General features: G+C 44.2%; 1 protein-coding gene and 1 long non-coding RNA gene across 3 annotated transcripts in view; both read right to left on the bottom strand.

The window, feature by feature from the left end:
* KLHDC10 (kelch domain containing 10) overlaps positions 1–18817 on the bottom strand; it is a 32693-nt gene extending 13876 nt beyond the window's left edge. The window contains exons 1-4 of one of the 2 annotated variants that reach the window (XM_048836748.2): positions 18640–18817; positions 6287–6376; positions 3282–3503; positions 2560–2714 (exon numbers count right to left, since the gene is read on the bottom strand). In XM_048836748.2, the coding sequence (XP_048692705.1) occupies positions 2560–2714; positions 3282–3503; positions 6287–6376; positions 18640–18799 (627 nt within the window). In that variant the 5' untranslated portion in view covers positions 18800–18817. The remainder of the gene's footprint in view (positions 1–2559; positions 2715–3281; positions 3504–6286; positions 6377–18639) is intronic. The other variant, XM_048836750.2, reaches the window with a different exon arrangement.
* LOC125630600 (uncharacterized) lies at positions 8020–13777 on the bottom strand. The gene is made up of 2 exons (XR_007354716.2): positions 8674–13777; positions 8020–8535 (listed from the first exon to the last, which is right to left on the bottom strand). It is a non-coding gene; the product is annotated as an uncharacterized LOC125630600 (long non-coding RNA).
* Positions 18818–19173: the final 356 nt, after the last annotated feature.

The following is a 19173-nucleotide window of genomic DNA, read 5'->3' on the forward strand; positions in this document are numbered from 1 at the left end:
GTCAATGACGACATTCGCATGAACAGACCCAACAAAGGGAAGGCGAGAAGTTGGTTTAGAACAAGGCTTTTCATTTTAGTGTAACGCTGAAGCCCTCCAGACTGGTCCCTCAGCAGCAGTTAATCACCTACATACTGAGTCCTACCCAGAGGGCTTACATTTTAAATAGGCAACCCCCTACTGCACTGGTTCTATCTTGAAGCGCACTGTAGGGTGAGGTTATCGTATGCAGGCTTTATAGCAGGAGGGAGTTTGAAGGGGACTTGAAAGGAGAGGGGCACCTGGAGCATGGGGCTAAAGGAGTTCTGAGCCTATGGAGCCGCCTGGGAGAAGGCAAAGATGAGCGATGGGGAGCATGAGACAGGATTCCTGGCAGAGTGGTAAAAAAGGAGAGTAGCCAAGTAACATGGAGCAGTGCCCTGAAGGGGAAGAAGAGTGTCACAGATCCACAAGATTGGCGCTACGGCCCCAGCTTTGGAACAGTCTCTAGGCAGAACCCCTTCAGTGTGCTAGACCTCTAGGGGTCTCACGCTTGCTCCAGAGCTTCACCGCCTCCTCAGCCTGGACAGCAGGGCCATCAGCAGCCCTGCTGCACCGTGGGAGCTCCGTTTAGCGAGTCCAACTGAGGCAGACCCCTAAGGGAGACTTGCACAATCGTAGGGAGCAAAGAACCTCCTCCATCGGCAGCTGCAGTGACACCAAGCTGGTACCGTAACACCGACGAGTTTACTAGTCGATGGGAACACGGGGAGCACAGAGAAAAGCGAGTATAGCACAGTCCATCTGACCTCTTTGTCCCAGCTCAGGTGTGTGTCCCCAGAAGCCCTCAGCACCCAACCCTTAACCACCCCCTAGCGCCTTCCCAGTCCTTTGATCTCCACCAGGGCAAACACTGCCTGGCTTCCTGCAGAGAGGTGGGCCATCTAAGGTCGTTGATTGCTAGGTATCGAAGTCCTGACGATTGATTTGCCAGTCTTCTCAGATACTCCACTGATATGGGACCTAAGCTCCAGACAGCTAGAAGCCATTCCAACCTGTGTCTCTGAGCCTCTGCAGAGAGCAAACCACCCTTTCCACCCCCAGGCAACCCTGCAGCGCATTGGGGAAACTGAGGCACACACCAGCTTCAGAAAAAATATTACAGAACATTCCCAGTGTCACATCGAGAAGCTTAAATTTGATAGGAGAGGCAAAATGAAGTAAGTGGAAGGATTTAAAGAGGGAAAGTGACAGTCTGAATAGCAAGCAAGGCATTGAGAACTGCTGAATTCTGAATGCACTAAAAAAAAAAAAGACGGATCAGTGCACTAGGGGCTGTTTGAACGTTCAAGTCCAACCACAGTTAACCTTGTGAGTCCGTACAGGGCTGACCAACGACCAGAATGGTTAGCTTTTTATCACATACATATAGTTAGCATGTATCAGTGACAAGGATGAAAACCCTGGGCATTGAAAACAACACATGCAAGATAGCAGATGAGGCAGCCTTTACAATTCAAGAGAGTGTTTTAAATGTCCATCCATTTACAGCGTTGGGCAAAGGTGTGGTCAGAAGGAGGTGGCAGAAATGATCCCAGGCCATAGCAGAGATGTGGACGCTTCTCTGGCACACAGGCAGTATCTTGCAGCTCAGTGAGTGCCGAACTGGGGATGGTGAATATGCTTTATACATCCCGCACTTGGGGACAGTACCTAGATGCAAGTGGAGATGATATCTGCTATGTGTGCGCATATGGGGATCGGTTGTGCTCATCCATACCAGGCTATTTAATCCAAGATTTATCACGAGTGGTACCAAAAGAGTGGTTTACAAATAAGAATATTAGATGCATGAGAGAGAAACTTTTCTATCTGACATTGTGGTTTGTGAGCATAAAATCTTCTGAAGTTCCCACACCACAGAAACAGACAAAAAACAGCCACAGAAGCTCCCTTCCATTGGTCGACTTTGATGCACTAACACTGCATTGGCCAATCCACTTCCATTCAAAACTTCCTTTAAAACTTCCAAGCGTCAATTCCTATTGCTCTACCACCGACAAGCCTCTGACCTTATACTTTTGATCTTTGACAAAGTCCAAGGGCTGGTCAGCGCTGGGAACTTACATTGGCCTAGCTTTGTCTTCCGGGGGGGTGGGGGGGTGGATTTTTTACACCTGAGAGACATAACTATGCCAACCTAACCCCTGGTGTAGACAGCAGGGTCGACAAAAGAATTCTTCTGTCCACCTCACACCGTCTTCTCTTGGGGAGGAGAATTACTATTGCAATGGGAGAACCCCTCCTGTCGCTGTAGAGAGCGTCTACCCTGAAGCGCTGCAACTGTGCTGCTGTAGGGCTTTAAGTGTAGACACACCCTTCGAAGGACAACAGGCCTGGCCACAAGCAGAGGGGAGGGGGAAGGCACTAGACAAAGAACCACTGAACGTCCAATGAACAGGCAGCTTCGCACATGCGTATCTTCTAAGCGAAGTGGGGCAGAGTTGCACCCCATCCACTTGGGGCATTAGAAGGCTATTTAATAAGGGTTGCCTTTGCACCCTAGGTTTCACTTGGTACCTGTCCATATATTCGATTGGGTTTCTTCCCTCGGCAGCTGAGTAGGGCCCATCGCTTGTACTTCACGTTGCAGACGTGGACGTCGTTCCCGTTGCTCTCCCCAAATGGGATCCCGGTGCCGCCAAATACCAACAGGTTGTTCCCATGCAACACAACTAGAAAAAAGGAGCACAGGTTTGGGTCATACGCCGCTCTGGGAGAATGGAAAGGGACTGCGCTATTATTGTTTCTGTTGAGAGGACGAAGAGCTAACATTTCTTGGAGTTCTGCACAGGAGAAAGGTAAGGAGGCCCAAGCTAAGTGCCTGCTTGCTATGGTGACGGGGCCTACATTTTCAAGGGCAGCTAGTGATTTGGGAGGTCAATTGCCTTAAGAGAGGGCTGATTTTCAGCAAGCGCTGGGCACTTGTCCTCTGAAAGTCAGGCCCTGTCAAGTTGTCTCAAGTGGGCACTCAGAATCACTACTCGTTTTAGATTTATGGCAGGCACTTTAAAAACGCTCATTAGGAAGCAGGTGGGTGAGGTGAAAGAGGACAACAGTAACAGTGACCTGCCCACAGACACACAGCATGTCCATGGGAGAGTCAAAACAGAGCACAGCTCTCTCACTTCTCTCTTGTGCTCTAGTTACACCACATTGTCTTTACACAGTTGGATCTGCACAGCACTAGGGCATTCCACTAGAATAGATTTCACATGCAGCAACTGGATTCTTGTACTCACGTGACATGGATGCTAGTTCTCTAGGCATATAGCCTTCGGTGCCCATTTGATGCCATGCGCCTGTTGCAAAATTATATCGCCAAAGTTCCCTGAAGAGAGGGTAGTCTTCATTCTCTGGCCCGCCAGACTCATCGTAGTCCGGGTTATACCCTCCAAACACGTACAGGTTGGCGTTATCTGCTACACAACGATGGCCGCTCCTTGCTGGTGGGGCTCGGTGGCCTGGAGCAGGAAGAAGTTATTTTTACTAAGCATATACAGAAGGGAGAAAGCAAGGTTTGGGGAGCCAAGGAAGGAAGGAGCTAGGTTGCATATTTTGGGGGATCAAAGGCGGACGCTGCAGTGGATGAAATTTCAGCTTCCAACTGTAACAGCTAGAGTTAAATGGCAATTATTATTTTTTGCGTGCGTGCACGTGCTAAGGAGTTGATATTTCCATTATGAGAAGATCCACCTCTCTGAAAAGGTCTTCTCTCAACACCTTGTCTTCAAGGGCCTGCATGTTACATCTCATCCTAGACTACTCTACTCGTCCAATCGGACCTTGCCTATTCAGATGCTCTGTTATACACAGGACATCCTCCATGATCTTTCAAACCCTTCCTCAGAGCTCCCTTTCTCGGATTTCATTCCAGACACTGTCCCAAAGGTTTATAGTAAAATGTTGGGAGGGAACAGTGAACACATCATGATTTAGCCTCACTTCTTCCTTAATTCCTACACTACGCTTTATCGTTCGCTCCTGTGGGGCTGTGTTTCAGGCAGGGACTTGTCGCTTGTGTGTGTCTGTCGCACCTTGCACATCTATGGGACGGAGTTAAACAGTTAACTAAATTAAGCTTCAGAACAGCACAGTAACAATCCCCTGGAAGACCAACACAAAGGCCTTAATAATACTGCCTGGAGCACAGTCGGGAACCCAAGAGAGAACACAGGCTACAGGAAAGGGTAGGCAATGGACACGTACCTCCCCAAATGGAAGACCTTCGCATGCCTGCTCCTTCCCTAGAGCAGAAAGTAAAAAGGGCAGGGCGCGGGCAAATCCAAGGCGACACCACATACTGAAGATCATGCTGGTGCCAAATAAAATTTGGATCTCCATGCTCTGCGTAGGCCTCATTCCTACTACTAGGCAGCAACAACTTTGCCACCATGCAACAGAGCTGTCATTAACGCAGGTTCAGATTCACTCTCCTGTACGCCCCCCTTTGCCCTTGTGCCCCACTCCACACTCACACAGAAGGGAACCCCAGCACAGGCCAACACATGAATCCCCCTCAGATTAGTGGCTAAAATGTGGGGGTGAGGAAGGAGAGTGCTAAACAAAATAAGCTCGGTAGCAGAGGCAATTTTACATCTTCCTGACAGATTAAAGACCACAGGCTAAGACTTAGGACAGCCACTTTCTTCCTGGAGAGTGACACTAGAAATCTTCACTGCCCATGGACAAGCGATCCAAAAACAATGCTCAGCTTGTTTTAGTTCAATACACACGGCGAATCAGGCCTAGCCTTGCAGCTATGACCACACAGCGTGCTTCCTCCTCATGACCTGGAGCCACAGACGATGTGGCTAAAATAGCCGGTTGTGTTTCTCTAACTCCACCATTTTGCTGAAATGCCCACTGGTAACCATCACTGTCTGCGGCTTTCAAAACATCCCCAGAGCCGCCTGTCGCAAGGAAAGCTAACTGCAGGAAGTCTCTCCCTAGGAGCCCCTCTTCCAACAACATTCTGGATAAGCAAAGGTAGAAAGAGTTCAGAATAAAGGGCTGTTACCCAAGGAAAGGCCTTTTAACTGCATTTCTAACTCAGTGGGCCAATTTATTCCAGCAGTCAGATGCTCTGGAGCTGAACATACAAGAGCTACACCCATATAAGAGCAAAGTCCCAGCTTGCTGACACTAGGATAGGCAGTGAAGATAGTACCACCTATAACTCAGATTGCCTGACACTTTCCTTTACAAATAACCAAAACCAGGGTCTGATAACTTGACTTAATTTTAGCCCTTGAGTTGAAATTTCCCATGCCAGGTGTTTGCCTCTGGCTTTTCTATATATAAATTTCAGCTAGAACAGTTCAGCTGTTTCCAAGAAAGAGAGCAGGAGAAAAATACAGTGTTTGAGCCTTTAAAAAAAAAAAAATTCTTCCAGCCATCACTGAGAAGCTGGAGCCCCACCATGCTTTTGGCACAGGGAGATGACATTTGGCAGGAAGATCACCCTGGGTCAAGGATGTGCCTTTTTCCGTGCCTGTGAGAATTTGCCCAAATCTGACCAAGTTAAACTGAAAAAAACTCCAGTTCACATATGCTCAGAGAGTCAGAGTTTAGCAGCTACATTCGCCAAACATTCTTTATTGAGGATGCTCCATCTCTGGGCTTCCTAGCAGCTCCTAGGAAATTTGGCAATTTTGGCCTTAATCTCTCAGTTTCCCACATGCAAAATGGGAATGCCACCACGTAATCTCACAAGAGTGTCATGAAGATAACTTCATCAGTGTTTATGAAACACAAATCCTAAGGGGAGACTGCCACAGAGATGCCCAAGAGGAAATGATTAATTTTGTATTCAGTGCAGGTTCTGGATAGTGTACAGTAAATGAGAGCAGGGGCCTGATACTGAATGTGGAGAGTAAAGAGAAACATTGAACAACTGCCCATTTGCTGAATGAAGCCGAGGTCCTAAGGCACATGTAGCAGGTCTCATGACGACTGGATCTAGTGCATTTCAATTATCAGTTTTCTACACAGGATAGAGGTCACATACAAAGTGATTTGGCAAGAGTACAAAAGTGCTCTTGTTTCGAAGATGCAATTCACAAAACTCCCCATTTTAGAAAGTCAGATCAGCAAGCAACATACTGATATGAACCAAGCACACCTTTAAACACCCGTGCTTATACACACCCAAATCACAAGCACTCCTTAAGCAGCATTTGGAAAGCGCAGAATTTAGAAGAGGTTCCCATCACCCACACAGTGATCGGTGATCAGCGCCACCCACCTGCTCTGAAAGACCTCTTACGGACCTTTAGGATGGGACGAGATCGAGGGAAGCGTCTAATTAGGACCAATCGTATTTTCTTCTTAGAGCCTGTTACCACAATTACCAGCAATGAGTCAGATACACACACTCAGCAATAACAGCAGCAAGTTAAGAATCACGAAAAATATAAAGCATCATCACTAACATGATGTAAACTACCGGTCCAGAAAGGTTAACAGCTTTTACCGCCCAAAAGAAGCAGATGTGCTTAAACTGGTTCCAGGTCTGCCAGATGAAGGTACCACTATTGTGCAGCGTACACTTGTTCGGACAGGTTTCAGAGTAGCAGCCATGTTAGTCTGTATCCGCAAAAAGAAAAGGAGGACTTGTGGCACCTTAGAGACTAACCCATTTATTTGAGCCTAAGCTTTCGTGAGTATCCGATGAAGTGAGCTGTAGCTCACGAAAGCTTAGGCTCAAATAAATGGGTTAGTCTCTAAGGTGCCACAAGTCCTCCTGTTCTTTTTACTTGTTCTGATCAAATTCAGTAATCTGTAGTGGAGTGCTGCCACTTTGTGGCTAAAACTCATCAGCTGTTTTATGTTGTTTCTAGGTTTCAAACTGCTTTTCATAGCACTCATCACTCACAAAGCCAATGAGCAGCAAGTAGGAGATAAAACCCAATGAACTGGTGACAAATCTTGTCATTAGCTCCATCTGTGGCACACGTGTGCATTACACTGATGAGAGGGATCCCGATACTATTCTGAATCAAAAAGAAAAGGCATACTTGCGGCACGAAAGCTCATGCTCAAATAAATTGGTTCGTCTCTAAGGTGCCACAAGTCCTCCTTTTCTTTTTGTGAATACAGACTAACAGCTGCTACTCTGTATTCTGAATCATGTTTTTCAGTTATCTGCATTAATCAATCTCTTCACCACAGGGAGAAATCACCAGATATGGACTAGATTAGTGGAAAGTAGTATAATCCTGACACATTCAATAACTACAGTTATTGGAACATATCTCAAGTTCACCAGCCCCAGGTGTCTTTCCAATGTGTTCATGAATTTGGCAGCATTACGGAAATTAACAAGATGTGACAGTCTGTTAAAAGTTCCATTTGTATCCCTACAGCAAATCATTGGAATGGTTTGATGCAGTTATGTATTTTTAACACACCCTATGTTACAGGGCCAACAGGATTAATGTGTGACGCTAATCCAAGCCAACTGGTTAAATTTGGATTAGTCAACAAATAGGTTTAGCGATGTGATCTCAGCACTGGGGTGAGAATTACTCAAAGAAAAAGTGGGTTTGATCCACGCTTATTATCAGAGGATACCAGTCAAGCCAAATAAACATCAAGCCAAATTCATTCAAATTCTGTTGATACAGACATAGCTCCCATTTTAACCATCTGTCAAATCTCTTCCAGGTATTGAGACCCAAGCTTGAGTATAACAGAACAAATGTGACCAACTTCCCTTTTCAATTCCCCCTCACACTTAACATTTTACTCTGCATTGCTGACAAGGTTTCATGCTTCTGGAACTGCAAAGGAAGCATTTACAGTAACTGAAATGCTTTGCAGAGCTGAGTAACATACACTAACATGTGTGTTGAACAAAGTAAGAGGTTTTTGCATGCGACAGTGGTAAGCTGAAAATTGCATACAGGCTACATTTTGGCCATTATTACCATGAAAGACAATTGCCTACCAGGACTGGTCTCCTATACAATACTGCTATCCTTGTTCAATAAAATTTTATTAGCCAATGAAGAAACTATACCAAATGTTAGTGCACAAACAAGAGTCACTTGATACATGTATTAAATCAGTAACCAAAAGGCTATTGGCCTCAAATCTACATTACTTTATTGAATTAAGATTATCTGATACTTTAAAGGTGATCTGCAAAGGAAAAACTGAAACATCGATCCTTTTTGGTTTGCTTATAATGAAGACAGTCTAACAGGAGTTTTTTGATTCATTTGTTTAAAGTCAGAAGCATCTTCTCTTCCTTGTTCATTTTTTTGCTGGAGGTTTCTTTAGAGGACAAAGAACTGGAAGGTCCAGGGCATGGAATCTTTTCAACAAAAAAAACTTGTCTTTCCACTCCTTGTCAGGCATTGAATTAAATTGGTTTTAGAGCTTGAATAAATATCACTTCCCCTTTACTTCCTTGGTATTTTTGATAACATAATTCTACCATCTCTCCATTTGTCCATAGAGTCTTCCAGGGAAAAGAAGACGATAAACCACCTGTATTTGTATGTAAAAGACAAGCAGAAAAGAAAATTTTTTAAAAATCTCAAACTTTTGAATATCAAAGCAAACACAAAAAAAAGCAAACGTTTTTTCCAGTTCACCTTTAAAGTTAGTAAAATAAAACTCACTAACCCATAATAAAGCTCCAGATTAACTACAGATCAATCAGGAAGTTGTCAAAGGAGTGCTTAGATACAAATAGATTGGAGTCCAAATTCCATCCTTGGTTAGGCATACGCAGAACCCAATGGAGTTAATGGGTATTCTGCATAAATAAGCAACAGCAGGATTGGATCCACATATCTGTATGAGTCATTCCAAGATCTCTCTCATAAAGAGATTAAAAACAGAGAGAGGTTTATTTGCCAAGATAAACAGAAAAAGACATCAGAAGCCAACATTACCATCCAAATAGGTTCTTGCCAGTTCAGAACCAACAGTTCAATTTCAGACTATACAGCTACTCCTTAAACTTTTCATTTGCATCTTTAAAACACCCTGACACCTATCCCTCATACACACTGCTCATCTGGGTACCAATGCATTCCCATTACCCCTCACCCATACCCTCTCCATTGTGGACAGCATCTACCTGGTTGCTTTGTCTTTTGAAGGAGTTAGAAAGCTCTTTAGGGCAGAGCGCTGCCTTTTACTATGTTGACGGAGTCCACTGCCATGGGGACCTCAATTCAGACTGGTTCCTCCACGTACTCTAGTAATATAACTACCACCCCACCAGCTGACAATAACTGAATCTTAGACTAGCGCCACTTCACCACTATCTCCTTTACTCCTTTTAGCAAATCTTGTTAGAGCAGTAGTCTGGAAGCTAAAGTACAGGATTGCCACTCTATGCAAACAGGTAATGCTTGGGGAACCCAGAGCCCCTCTTTACTTTGCTTAGAAGTATGCTTCAAGTATATGTGAAGCCAAAGGCTTTGGAGAGAAGAATGTTCCCTGCCTGGGCTCCTTAGGCAACCAATCCTTCATAATGTACTAGCCCTTTCTACTCTCAGATGTCTGGGAAAAGATGGCATGATATTACAATACAATGGGGTATAAAAGACAGGGCACAGCCATGCTATGCAGAACAAACTGACTCATACCCTCTGATAAACACCATTTCTAAGCCAAGCCTTAGATCAATTTGCACCCAAGTACGAGAGAGACGAAAACTCCAGTACTAGACATCGGATATAAAGTTTCCAATTTTTACCCTGTCACCTGCATTATGCAAGTATAATATGAAGCATATTGCTAGGTTCATTGCAATGAATATCAGAAAAGGAAGTGATTGAAATTTATGCACCAAAGGGGGAAAAAAATGATTTACACAAAATAGCTTCAAAGTACAAAGTTCTGAACAGCAGAGCGGACTGTCAGTTCTGCTTTCCCAGTTTCAAGGCTCCAAAGCTAATTTGGTTGACATAAAACCAAGCAAGGCATCAGGAACTTTCAGAGGAGGAGAAGAATTCAGGCAAACAGCGTGACATTGAAATACTGCCACATAGCCATACCTCAAAAGGGTTCTAAGTTAGGACTAATCAAGTCACTTTTCCATGACGTGACTGCATTCTAAAGTCAACTGGATTTTTTCCCACCCATATTTCAACCACTCTGTATAATTTTTCTCATATATAATTGAACTGCAAGGCACAACGAAAAGCAACTCAACCACTGAATACAGGCAGCAAAAATGTACAGTAAGAGGGACCTCAAGCAGAGCAGCAAGACGACAAGTTTAGTGGACAAAGCAATTTGCCTTCCATTTTATTATCTTTTTTTAATCTCAGGAAAAGAAACGTTGGCATCCTGCCACTGGCCAGACATATACAATAGAGTAGTAACTGCCCCATAAGCTAACAATCTCTCCCCTAGTTAGGATTTATGAAGAGGTACTATATGGTGTTTGCGTAATATCCCTTAACTCTTCCATTAGGATTTTCATTTTCAAAAGGGAGGCCACTTTAATCTTGTTTTTGAGACCAAGTGCCGGAAATCCAGTCAGTGTCCCTTTAACAGGACTGAGTTGTTAAAACAGAGCTTAACTGAAAAACAATAATTAATCAACTCAAATTAAACTTTTCCTAGTGAGTGAAAGGGGCCTAAACCATCAATTTCTGCAGAATTTAAGTTTTGTTGTTCTTAAACTGAATTACTAAGCCGAGTGCCCTGGTAGTTATTGTCACAGAGGGAACTGATGCAGTGCTGTCTTCCTAAATCTGTGGAGACAACACTCCAGCTTGCTACTGTGCTTTAGCTGTCCCAAGAAGCAGACAAGAACCTGGTCAGTTTCACGGTTGCTATTGGGAACCCTGTGGACAGAAGTGAAACTGATCAGAATCACATCTGTTTCATCCCCTTGTTGGGAAGAGCTGAGGTGCAAGTGGCTGGAGCTATTTACAGGGGAAGAGGATACACCCCCTTCTCCCCAAAGAGGCATGATGTTGCCAACCCCACATCTAGGATGTGAGGCTTGGGATGTGGGGGAAGGAATAAAGCTCTTTCTGGCAACCTCTGTCCAGTCCAGAAATGTGACTTCTCCATCCCCAGCCAGCTACTAGCTGCAGACAGATACAGAAGATGGAGACCCTGAGCAGGGTCCAGGGAACAGCACCTTGATAGGAGCCTCAACACACACTGTCTTCCCAGCAGCCAGAGGGAGGAGCTTCTCAGCAAGATATTACCCAAGCTTCACAGATGGACGCCCTACTTACATCTTACTGCCCTGTAGCTATCAGGTGTCTGTAAACAGAGAATGAAAAATACTCCTGATCAAGAGTCCAGGGGATTAGAAATTAGTCAACAAGCAAACTCGAATGCAGTGTGGTGGAGTTTAATCCCAGGATAGGAATGAAAAATAGCCCTAAGAGCCACACAAAGGCAGCCATATTATTGCTCTAAATCATCAGGTTTTACTGGAAGCTGACGTAGAACTTCCACAGGTGTCCAATTTTAAAGGAAAGCTGCACTCTCTCTGCTCAGCCAAACAGGATCGGTGTTCACACGGTAAGAACTCCTTGTCACAGCAAATAAAACACATTTCAAGGCTTTTCAATACAGTTCTTTCTGAGCCTAGAGCTGCAGGCAGGCAGGCGAGGCTAAATCAGTTTTTAACTCACTTTAACAACGGTTAACAACGTTTAAGCAATCGGAACTCACTGTTGAAGCAGGATGGAGACTGGGTTAGTGTCTCTTTCATAGGGCCCTCAGAATGCCAGTCACAGATGATAATCTTTTCAGCAAGATGGCTGCCTGCAGCTCTAGGCTTAGAAATGCTAACTGCATTTTAAGCACACCTGGTTAAAAAAATGCCATGCCACCGTAAAGAGTGCTGCTTGTGGGAGCACTCTTACCAGAGGGGTGATCAAAGTGAGGGAAGTTTTCCTCTGACCATGGAAGCAAAAGCGGAGGGTTTAGATTATTTTTGTTCTGTTTTATTTTCACAGGCTTAAACAAAGACGTTTCCCCTGCAAATAAATCACATCAGTTTAGTTTCCAACCCCTCCCATGTGCATTTTAGAATTTTACCTCACTCACCTTCTCTAGTTGGAGACTCAGTTACTGGCCTAGAAAGGATTGTGTTACAGAAGCAATTCCTGAAATTGGAATTCTAGTTCTCAAGTTTCAACATCCCCTCCCCACAATCCACTGAGTTTATCCAGATCTGTGTGTACAGGACACAAAATGCTTATGGTTTGCTTTGATCTATTGCATAGACAGTAGGTTTCAGACAATTCACTTGACAGTTTGTTCATTATGCCTTTGAAAGAAACTACAGTATGTAAAAAGGAAAGAATAGGAGCAAGATAAGAGTCAGTAGCAGCCTGTAAGGTCTACTTGTTACAGTTAGGGTGACCAGACAACCCAATATTAGGGGCTTTGTCTTATATAGGTATCAATTCCACCCCCGCCTGGAAAAAAAGTGTCGCGATTTTTCATACTTGCTATCTGGTCACCCTAGTTGCAGTCCCAGAAAGATAGAGGGAGATTTTCAAAGTCAGAAGCACTTAGGCTTCTAGCTGCCATTTGCGCATTTGAAGAACATCTTCTTCCCCGTTAAGTTGCATCAAGTTTGGCCACAAGAATTCTCATTCTCTATACATGCAAGACACTCCCTCTTAGAGCATGTCTTCACTGCTGTTAACTCAAGCTATCTACACTCCACTTACTCCTCTTGAGTTTATCTAGCTTGAGTCAGAGCAACCACACTGGTTGCTACAGCACTCAAATTGCTGCATCTCCACCAGTGTTGCACTCATTTGTTTGCAACACTAAGACTTCTGGGGACACATCCCAGGGCTGTGTGTGTTGCAATAAACAAAACAGCTCAATGAATTCTCTCTCAGCAAATCATGAGATAACTGCTCTGTCTTTTCTGAGCACATGGGGCAAAGTGTGTGAAGGAACTGGGAGGATGAGCAGCACTTGGGTAGCACTAGCCTACATCTACACTACAGAGTGGTTATGTTATCAGCTGACAAGTTGTGCTCACTAATGGTTTTAGCCTATCCTCCCTCTTCGGCCAGCCAAATTAAGTTAAAAGCACCACCAGGCCTGAGTTAAGGGCTTGTGTGTGTAGACAAGACTCTAGTTTGAGGCAACACTAAAGTTAACTTTGCAGCAAAGACAAGCCCTAAAAGAGCATCCAACGCAAGCTGTCACGGTCTTTAATTCTCAAGGATGAGCTATGGCCTCATTATATCTGAACAAGGTAAGCATTTGAAAGGCATGTTGTACACATGCAGCATGCTTATTTTCAATTAACTTTTCAAGGCTTGAGCAGGCAGAAGTGGGTGCTCTATATATCACAATTCTTCGAAAGGTAGCACAAAACAGTGCCTTGGTGCAGTATGCAACTTGCAAATGCTTATGGATTCGTTATAGGTAGATAACAAAACTTCTTCAGACACGTTAAAAGGCAATCCAGGATTAAGACCATGGCAGCTTAACTAAATTCACGAAAGGCACCTGAACCGTTTATTACTGGTGAAATACACCATTTTCCAGATGAGTTGTTTAAACCACTGTAATCTGTCCCACCATGCATTGTAAACGGCTTGTTGAAATTGAGCAATACTTAGGCCAGAAAAACAATACTGCAACACTTCATGCAATCTTATCCCAGTGATTGCTATCTACAGTCCCAACACACAAACAGCTGGAGGTTGATTTCTACCATATGTGTTGCCTGCTTGTGATGAAGACACTAGCATAAAATGGACCCAAGGTGCCATCATTCTTGTTCCAACTAACATAAAATGAAAGTGTTGCATTATAATGTTCAGTTAGACCAGGTCTAGCTGACTCCTCCACTATTAGGAGACGGTGGACTGTTTGATAACTTGCCCCAAAAGTGAAAGTTTGGTATAGACAAAGACTGAACTATCGGGAAATGGAGAGTTTCTTAGAGCAACTCCATGATTAAATAGAAGCATGGAAGGGCAGCCACCCAAAAGCTGTAAGAGAGGCAATCCAGATTCAGGCTCACAGTATTGTATAAACTAGTAAAATTTGTAATCAGTTTTAGTTGCTTTAAACAAAGCTACAAATGTTTCCTCACTTTGATGGAATACAAGAGTCTCGTGCATTTGAGCTGAAATGGATCAACATCCAGGATTTATTCCAGTCGAAGCATTTAGAGTGGTCAGTGAAATAAAAAGTAAGTTTCACACTTTGCCAGCCTAGAATGGGAAGACTGCCAAAACTGAGAGCATGAGAATTCAAAAAGAGGCTGCTGGACTCCAATTAAAGACAGCACGCACTGATAAAGAGCATTAAACCCTCACTTTCAGCCCTAGTAAGCGTCACATGATGCAAATGTTTTCAGTATTCACATTCCACTTCATTCCCATTTCCCTAAAGTTGTATCCAGCAAACAACTGGATACAGATGAGGAATATTGACATTTAACTGGAGAGTTAAGCTCTATCTGAAACATCTGAAGACTTTCTTGTGAGGGACCAGTGTCCAAATATATTTTAAGACAATTCGCATATGGATCCCCATGGTTTCCAAGGACAACCATGAATCCTTTATACTTTACAAGCAAGTATCAGATTCATCTGGGCTGGAATGAGCCTCTAAGAGATCATTTAGATCAACCCCCCTCCAGCATAGCTGGATTTAATTATTCCTAGAGCATGACAGACAGTTGTCTGGATCTTGCCTCATATAGCTCCAAGGATGGCAATTCCAACATCTCCCTTCACAACTTGCATCACTGCTCAACCTACTCTTCCAGGTGTAGTATCCTCTAGAAGATTAATTGTAAAGTAAAAATTGTTTGTGCTTTTTATTGCTTCTTTACATTGCATAAACATGCCCTCAATACTCTTTTCCCCACCCACATTTTCAAAATTTGGAATGTCAAGTTCCAACTTCCTTCTTTGTTGCTGGAGGACATCAGCAAGGTCTGTGGAGCATGACCCCTACAGAAGACAAAACCAAAGTTTTAGCCCTTGCAAAACCACCAATTAAAGGGCAAATTGATACTGACTTTTAGGTCCCACCTTCACCTTTTAAGGCAGTTTCAGCTTTTCAACAGTGGCCAGACAAACCAAGTTTGAAGCTGTTTTAGTTAAAACCCATTCAAGAGAATGCAAACACGTTCAAAAGTCCCATGCAGACAAGGCCTAAGACTCAACTTCCTCTCCTTCCTGCTTCAATACCTCATCCTTTTTAGAAATTGTAACTGTCTCTTCTGTTTATGTTATTTCTAAGATGTCTATCCCCACTGAATCTGATCAGGCTACAGAAGCAGCACTTCAAGACTTGGTGAACACGCTTATTTCTCCATTCTGTTCCTCAAACTTATCTTCCAAACCTTCCATCACAGCTGGACACCTTGGCAATTTTTAAGTTGTGCAGTTGATCACGGAGTACCTTCCAGGATTAGTGAGATAGTTACAGGACTATAGTGGACACAATATCCCAGCATTAAGAGTAAAGGAAACCTCTGAAAACAATGTTGACTGACTGATCAGCTTGGCCATAAGCCTCACACACAAGAATCTCATAGGATATTTAGATTAGAATTATCATTATGTATGAATTGTGTTTTTTCAGAATACCAGTGCATGAAAGAGAAAAACTTTTCACCCAAAGCTTGTGTTTGCGTTACTTAAAAAATGCAACATTGCACAGAATATTTTAAGTTGCTTTCCACAAATTTTATATAATCCCATTCCACTGGCAAAATCCCAAATATGGGAAACAAAAAAGAAACAAGAAACTTTAGATCATACAGGATACTGCTTGCATCCCGTCATAAAGCAGGTCAGGCAGTATTTGTAATGCTTAGTTACAAAAAGAATGACCAAGTAAATACAGTAATAAACAGGAGTAAGTTAGGGTCTAAAAAGAGGGACAGGGAAGAATTTGTATTGTGAATGTTAAACCAGACCTGCAAACAAGGTGGTCTCTATTTTCCTCCTTCCTTATGACATATACAGAAAGTCTGAAGGGCTTTCTTTTTTTAAGACACATTAGATATTCAGATTTTGTCTGCCACAGAAGACTATGTTGACTACTGAATTAGTGACGTGTCATCACAAGAAAGTGAAAGCCAAGACAGACTGAGGAAGGGAAGACATTTTCATCAGACCATTTAAAACTCTTTGTTAATATCTCAATATTCCATGCCTAGCAAAAACCTGAATCTTTAACACAGACAATTTTTCTCCACATGCCAAACATTCAATTAAGATACAAGAACTCATATTCCCAACCCGCAGCCAAGAAATCCTCCAAGAAAACAAACACACACACATACATACACACACCCCAAACCCTCCCCCCCACCTTCTAAGACCTCAGGCCTTCTTTATATGTAAGAGAAGCAAAAAGGATTAATTTTTCAAGTCAGCTTTAACTGTTAAGCTACGAGTACAGCTTTTGGCAGTTGCTGTATGGACAAATATCTGCTCTCTTAATACAGGTCTATCAGCATGACTTTTGCATCAGATTCTAGAGACAGTATGACTCTTTTTATAATCCTTTTACAATGTATTTTAAAGAGTTTTTACTTTATTACTTCAAAGAGTTTTTCCCTTGTTGATCAAGTTACTTTTATAAGTACAATTTTAATCTTCCTCCCCCAAGTCTTTTCCTGAAAGGATCTCAAAAGAGAAAAGTATTCCCATTTTATAGATGCAGACACTGGCATAAAGGTTAAGACTTTCCATAGGTCACAATGAATCAGCAGCTGAGCCAGGAATAGAAAATATCCCAGAGCACTTTCACTTTTGTAATGTTAGTTCTACTTTCTGCAATTTAGCTCCTTCCCCCAGCAAAACAAAAAAAACCACACAACTGTATGAAATAATACAGAATACAGGGTTTACTGAAGGTGAAGAAAGATTTGCAAAGCCTTAGCAAATGTGCCACCTTCCACAGTGTGCTAAGAGCCTTTGGCATAAATTCATGTCAATGACCTCTACTCAAAAAAGGACCCCACCATACTTTATGGAAATCTAGGGCAGTTAAATCAGGGCAGATGATGTCATGGTAGAGAGAAGATGCAAATTGGCTGGATGTACAAACACCTCAAAGCAAATAGTTACATACCAGCCAACATTTGAGATCTGTGAATGGAAACATTTGGTAGGTATCAGACCGAGTAGGTTATCACAACTTTCCCCCAAACCATATCCACAATCACTGGATGTTTCTGCAAGAGCGATCAGCCAAGATAAGTTTGACATTTTTTACCAATCACGTTCAGAGCAAATACTACATTGAGATGAATAGGGATAGTTCACGCTTCTCCATAATGATTGCTTGTCTTTCTACAGATTCAGGAAGACAGCCCTCCAACAGTTCACATTCAGTTTTTTCCCCCAAAACTATAAAAGCTTAAATTCAGCAGAAATCAACAGGACCATCAGAAGAGTGCATTGCCAAGACAGCTCAACCTGATCTCTGACATTTGCAAAGAACAGATAGTACTGTAGAAAATAATAAGTCTTGTTTTTAAAAGACAAGGAATGCCTTTACAAACAGATTAACTCTTTTGAAGACACCTATGCCCAGATCCACAAAGGTATTTAGGCTCCTGACATCCACTGAAAACAATGGAAGTTAGTGACTTCACATTATTAGGCAAAATTGGTTTCAACTGAAAGAAACAGGGATACTATCTCTTCTTTTTCCTAAAGGGAACCAAACGTATATGATTGTCTTATAAGACAAATTTAGTAGAGCTGATTTTAAAGTTTAATAAAATATTTATGAAAAGTGCTGGCCTTTTAAACAGTAGTATGTATGAAGGTAATTTGCAGCTGCTTTACTCATTCTTTGGTAGATGCAACATCCTTTACACCTAAATTTGCAGCTCACATTGGTACTGTCAGTGTTACTACTGTATGTTGCTGGCATCAGAAAGAGATCATTTGAATTGGTGTCAGTTACATTAATGACAAATACAATGAAAGTATGATCTTGTAGCCAAAGACAGAGCAGTCTTAAAGTCAGAGCATATAGATTCTGCTTCCAGCTGCGTAGATTCAGTGTCTGGTTTTCTAACCAGGCACTTTCCCTTGGTCCATCGCTGTAGTAGCAAAGCACCTTTGAGATCAAACACAGTCTGTTCACAGCTCATGCAATTAAAGGGCTTGACTCAGCCCTTAGGGTTTGTTTTTATGATTCTGTGAGAGACCCTGGGCAAGTGACTGGACCTCTCAGTACTTCCCTGGACCCGGCTGTGAAACCAGGACCCCAGCAGCACCCTAGGGATTGGATGGGAGGCCTGTGTCCGCTGAAAGATGAAGGGACCCATGAGTGCAGCACGGACAGCCCCACCCCATTTCAAGCCGATCGCGCCCCAGCGTGTCCCCGTTTTCGGGGCAGCACAGACAGCCCCCACCCCCCCAGGTGGGGCAGTGCCATGGCGGTGGGGCGCCCCCTCCGCATTATCAGGGACCCCCAGATGGGATCACCCCCCCCCCGCTTGGAGGCTGCTCGGGGGCGGAGCTGCCCCACGGAGGGGTGGGGGGCGGAGCTGCCCCACGGGCGCGGGGTGAGGGGGGGGCGGAGCTGCCTCACGGAGGGGGGACGGAGCTGCCCCAGGCGCTGTGGGGGAGGCCGGAGCGGACTCACCTGCCAGGTGGGGCCTGGCCGGCAGCTGGACGAAGCGGTTGAGGAGCCCCCCGGCCGGCGCCGCCCCGGGCCCGTCCCCGCTGCACCCTCCGCCCGAGCCGCTGCCTCCAGCGCCCCCCCGCCGCCGATTCCCGTCCCAGCCGCCCTCCGCCGCCGACATGGCCCGACCGACTCCGCTCCCCGCACCGCTCGGGCTCCGCCCCCCGCCCGCTCCCTCCTCCGCTCCCCGCACCGCTCGGGCTCCGCCCCCCGCCCGCTCCCTCCTCCACCGGGGGAGGATGGAAGGGCTTCGCTCGCTTGCGCCCACGGGAAGGCCAATCAGCAGCGGCCTTCAATAGCCGGAGCCAATAGGAGACCGGCGTCTTGGCAGGTGGACGGGAAAGAGAGGAAAGTCGCCAAAGAGAGGGGTAGAGACAGTCCTGAGCAATTGATAACCGAGGTCCTCGAACCGCCCCCCTCGACTCTTTCTTCTCCTCTGGGCGCCACTACGGAATCAGGCAGGAGCAATCGGCAGCCGACTCCTGAATGATCACC

This window comes from Caretta caretta, chromosome 1 (assembly GCF_965140235.1).
Source record: "Caretta caretta isolate rCarCar2 chromosome 1, rCarCar1.hap1, whole genome shotgun sequence".
Classification (NCBI taxonomy): Eukaryota; Metazoa; Chordata; order Testudines; family Cheloniidae; genus Caretta; species Caretta caretta.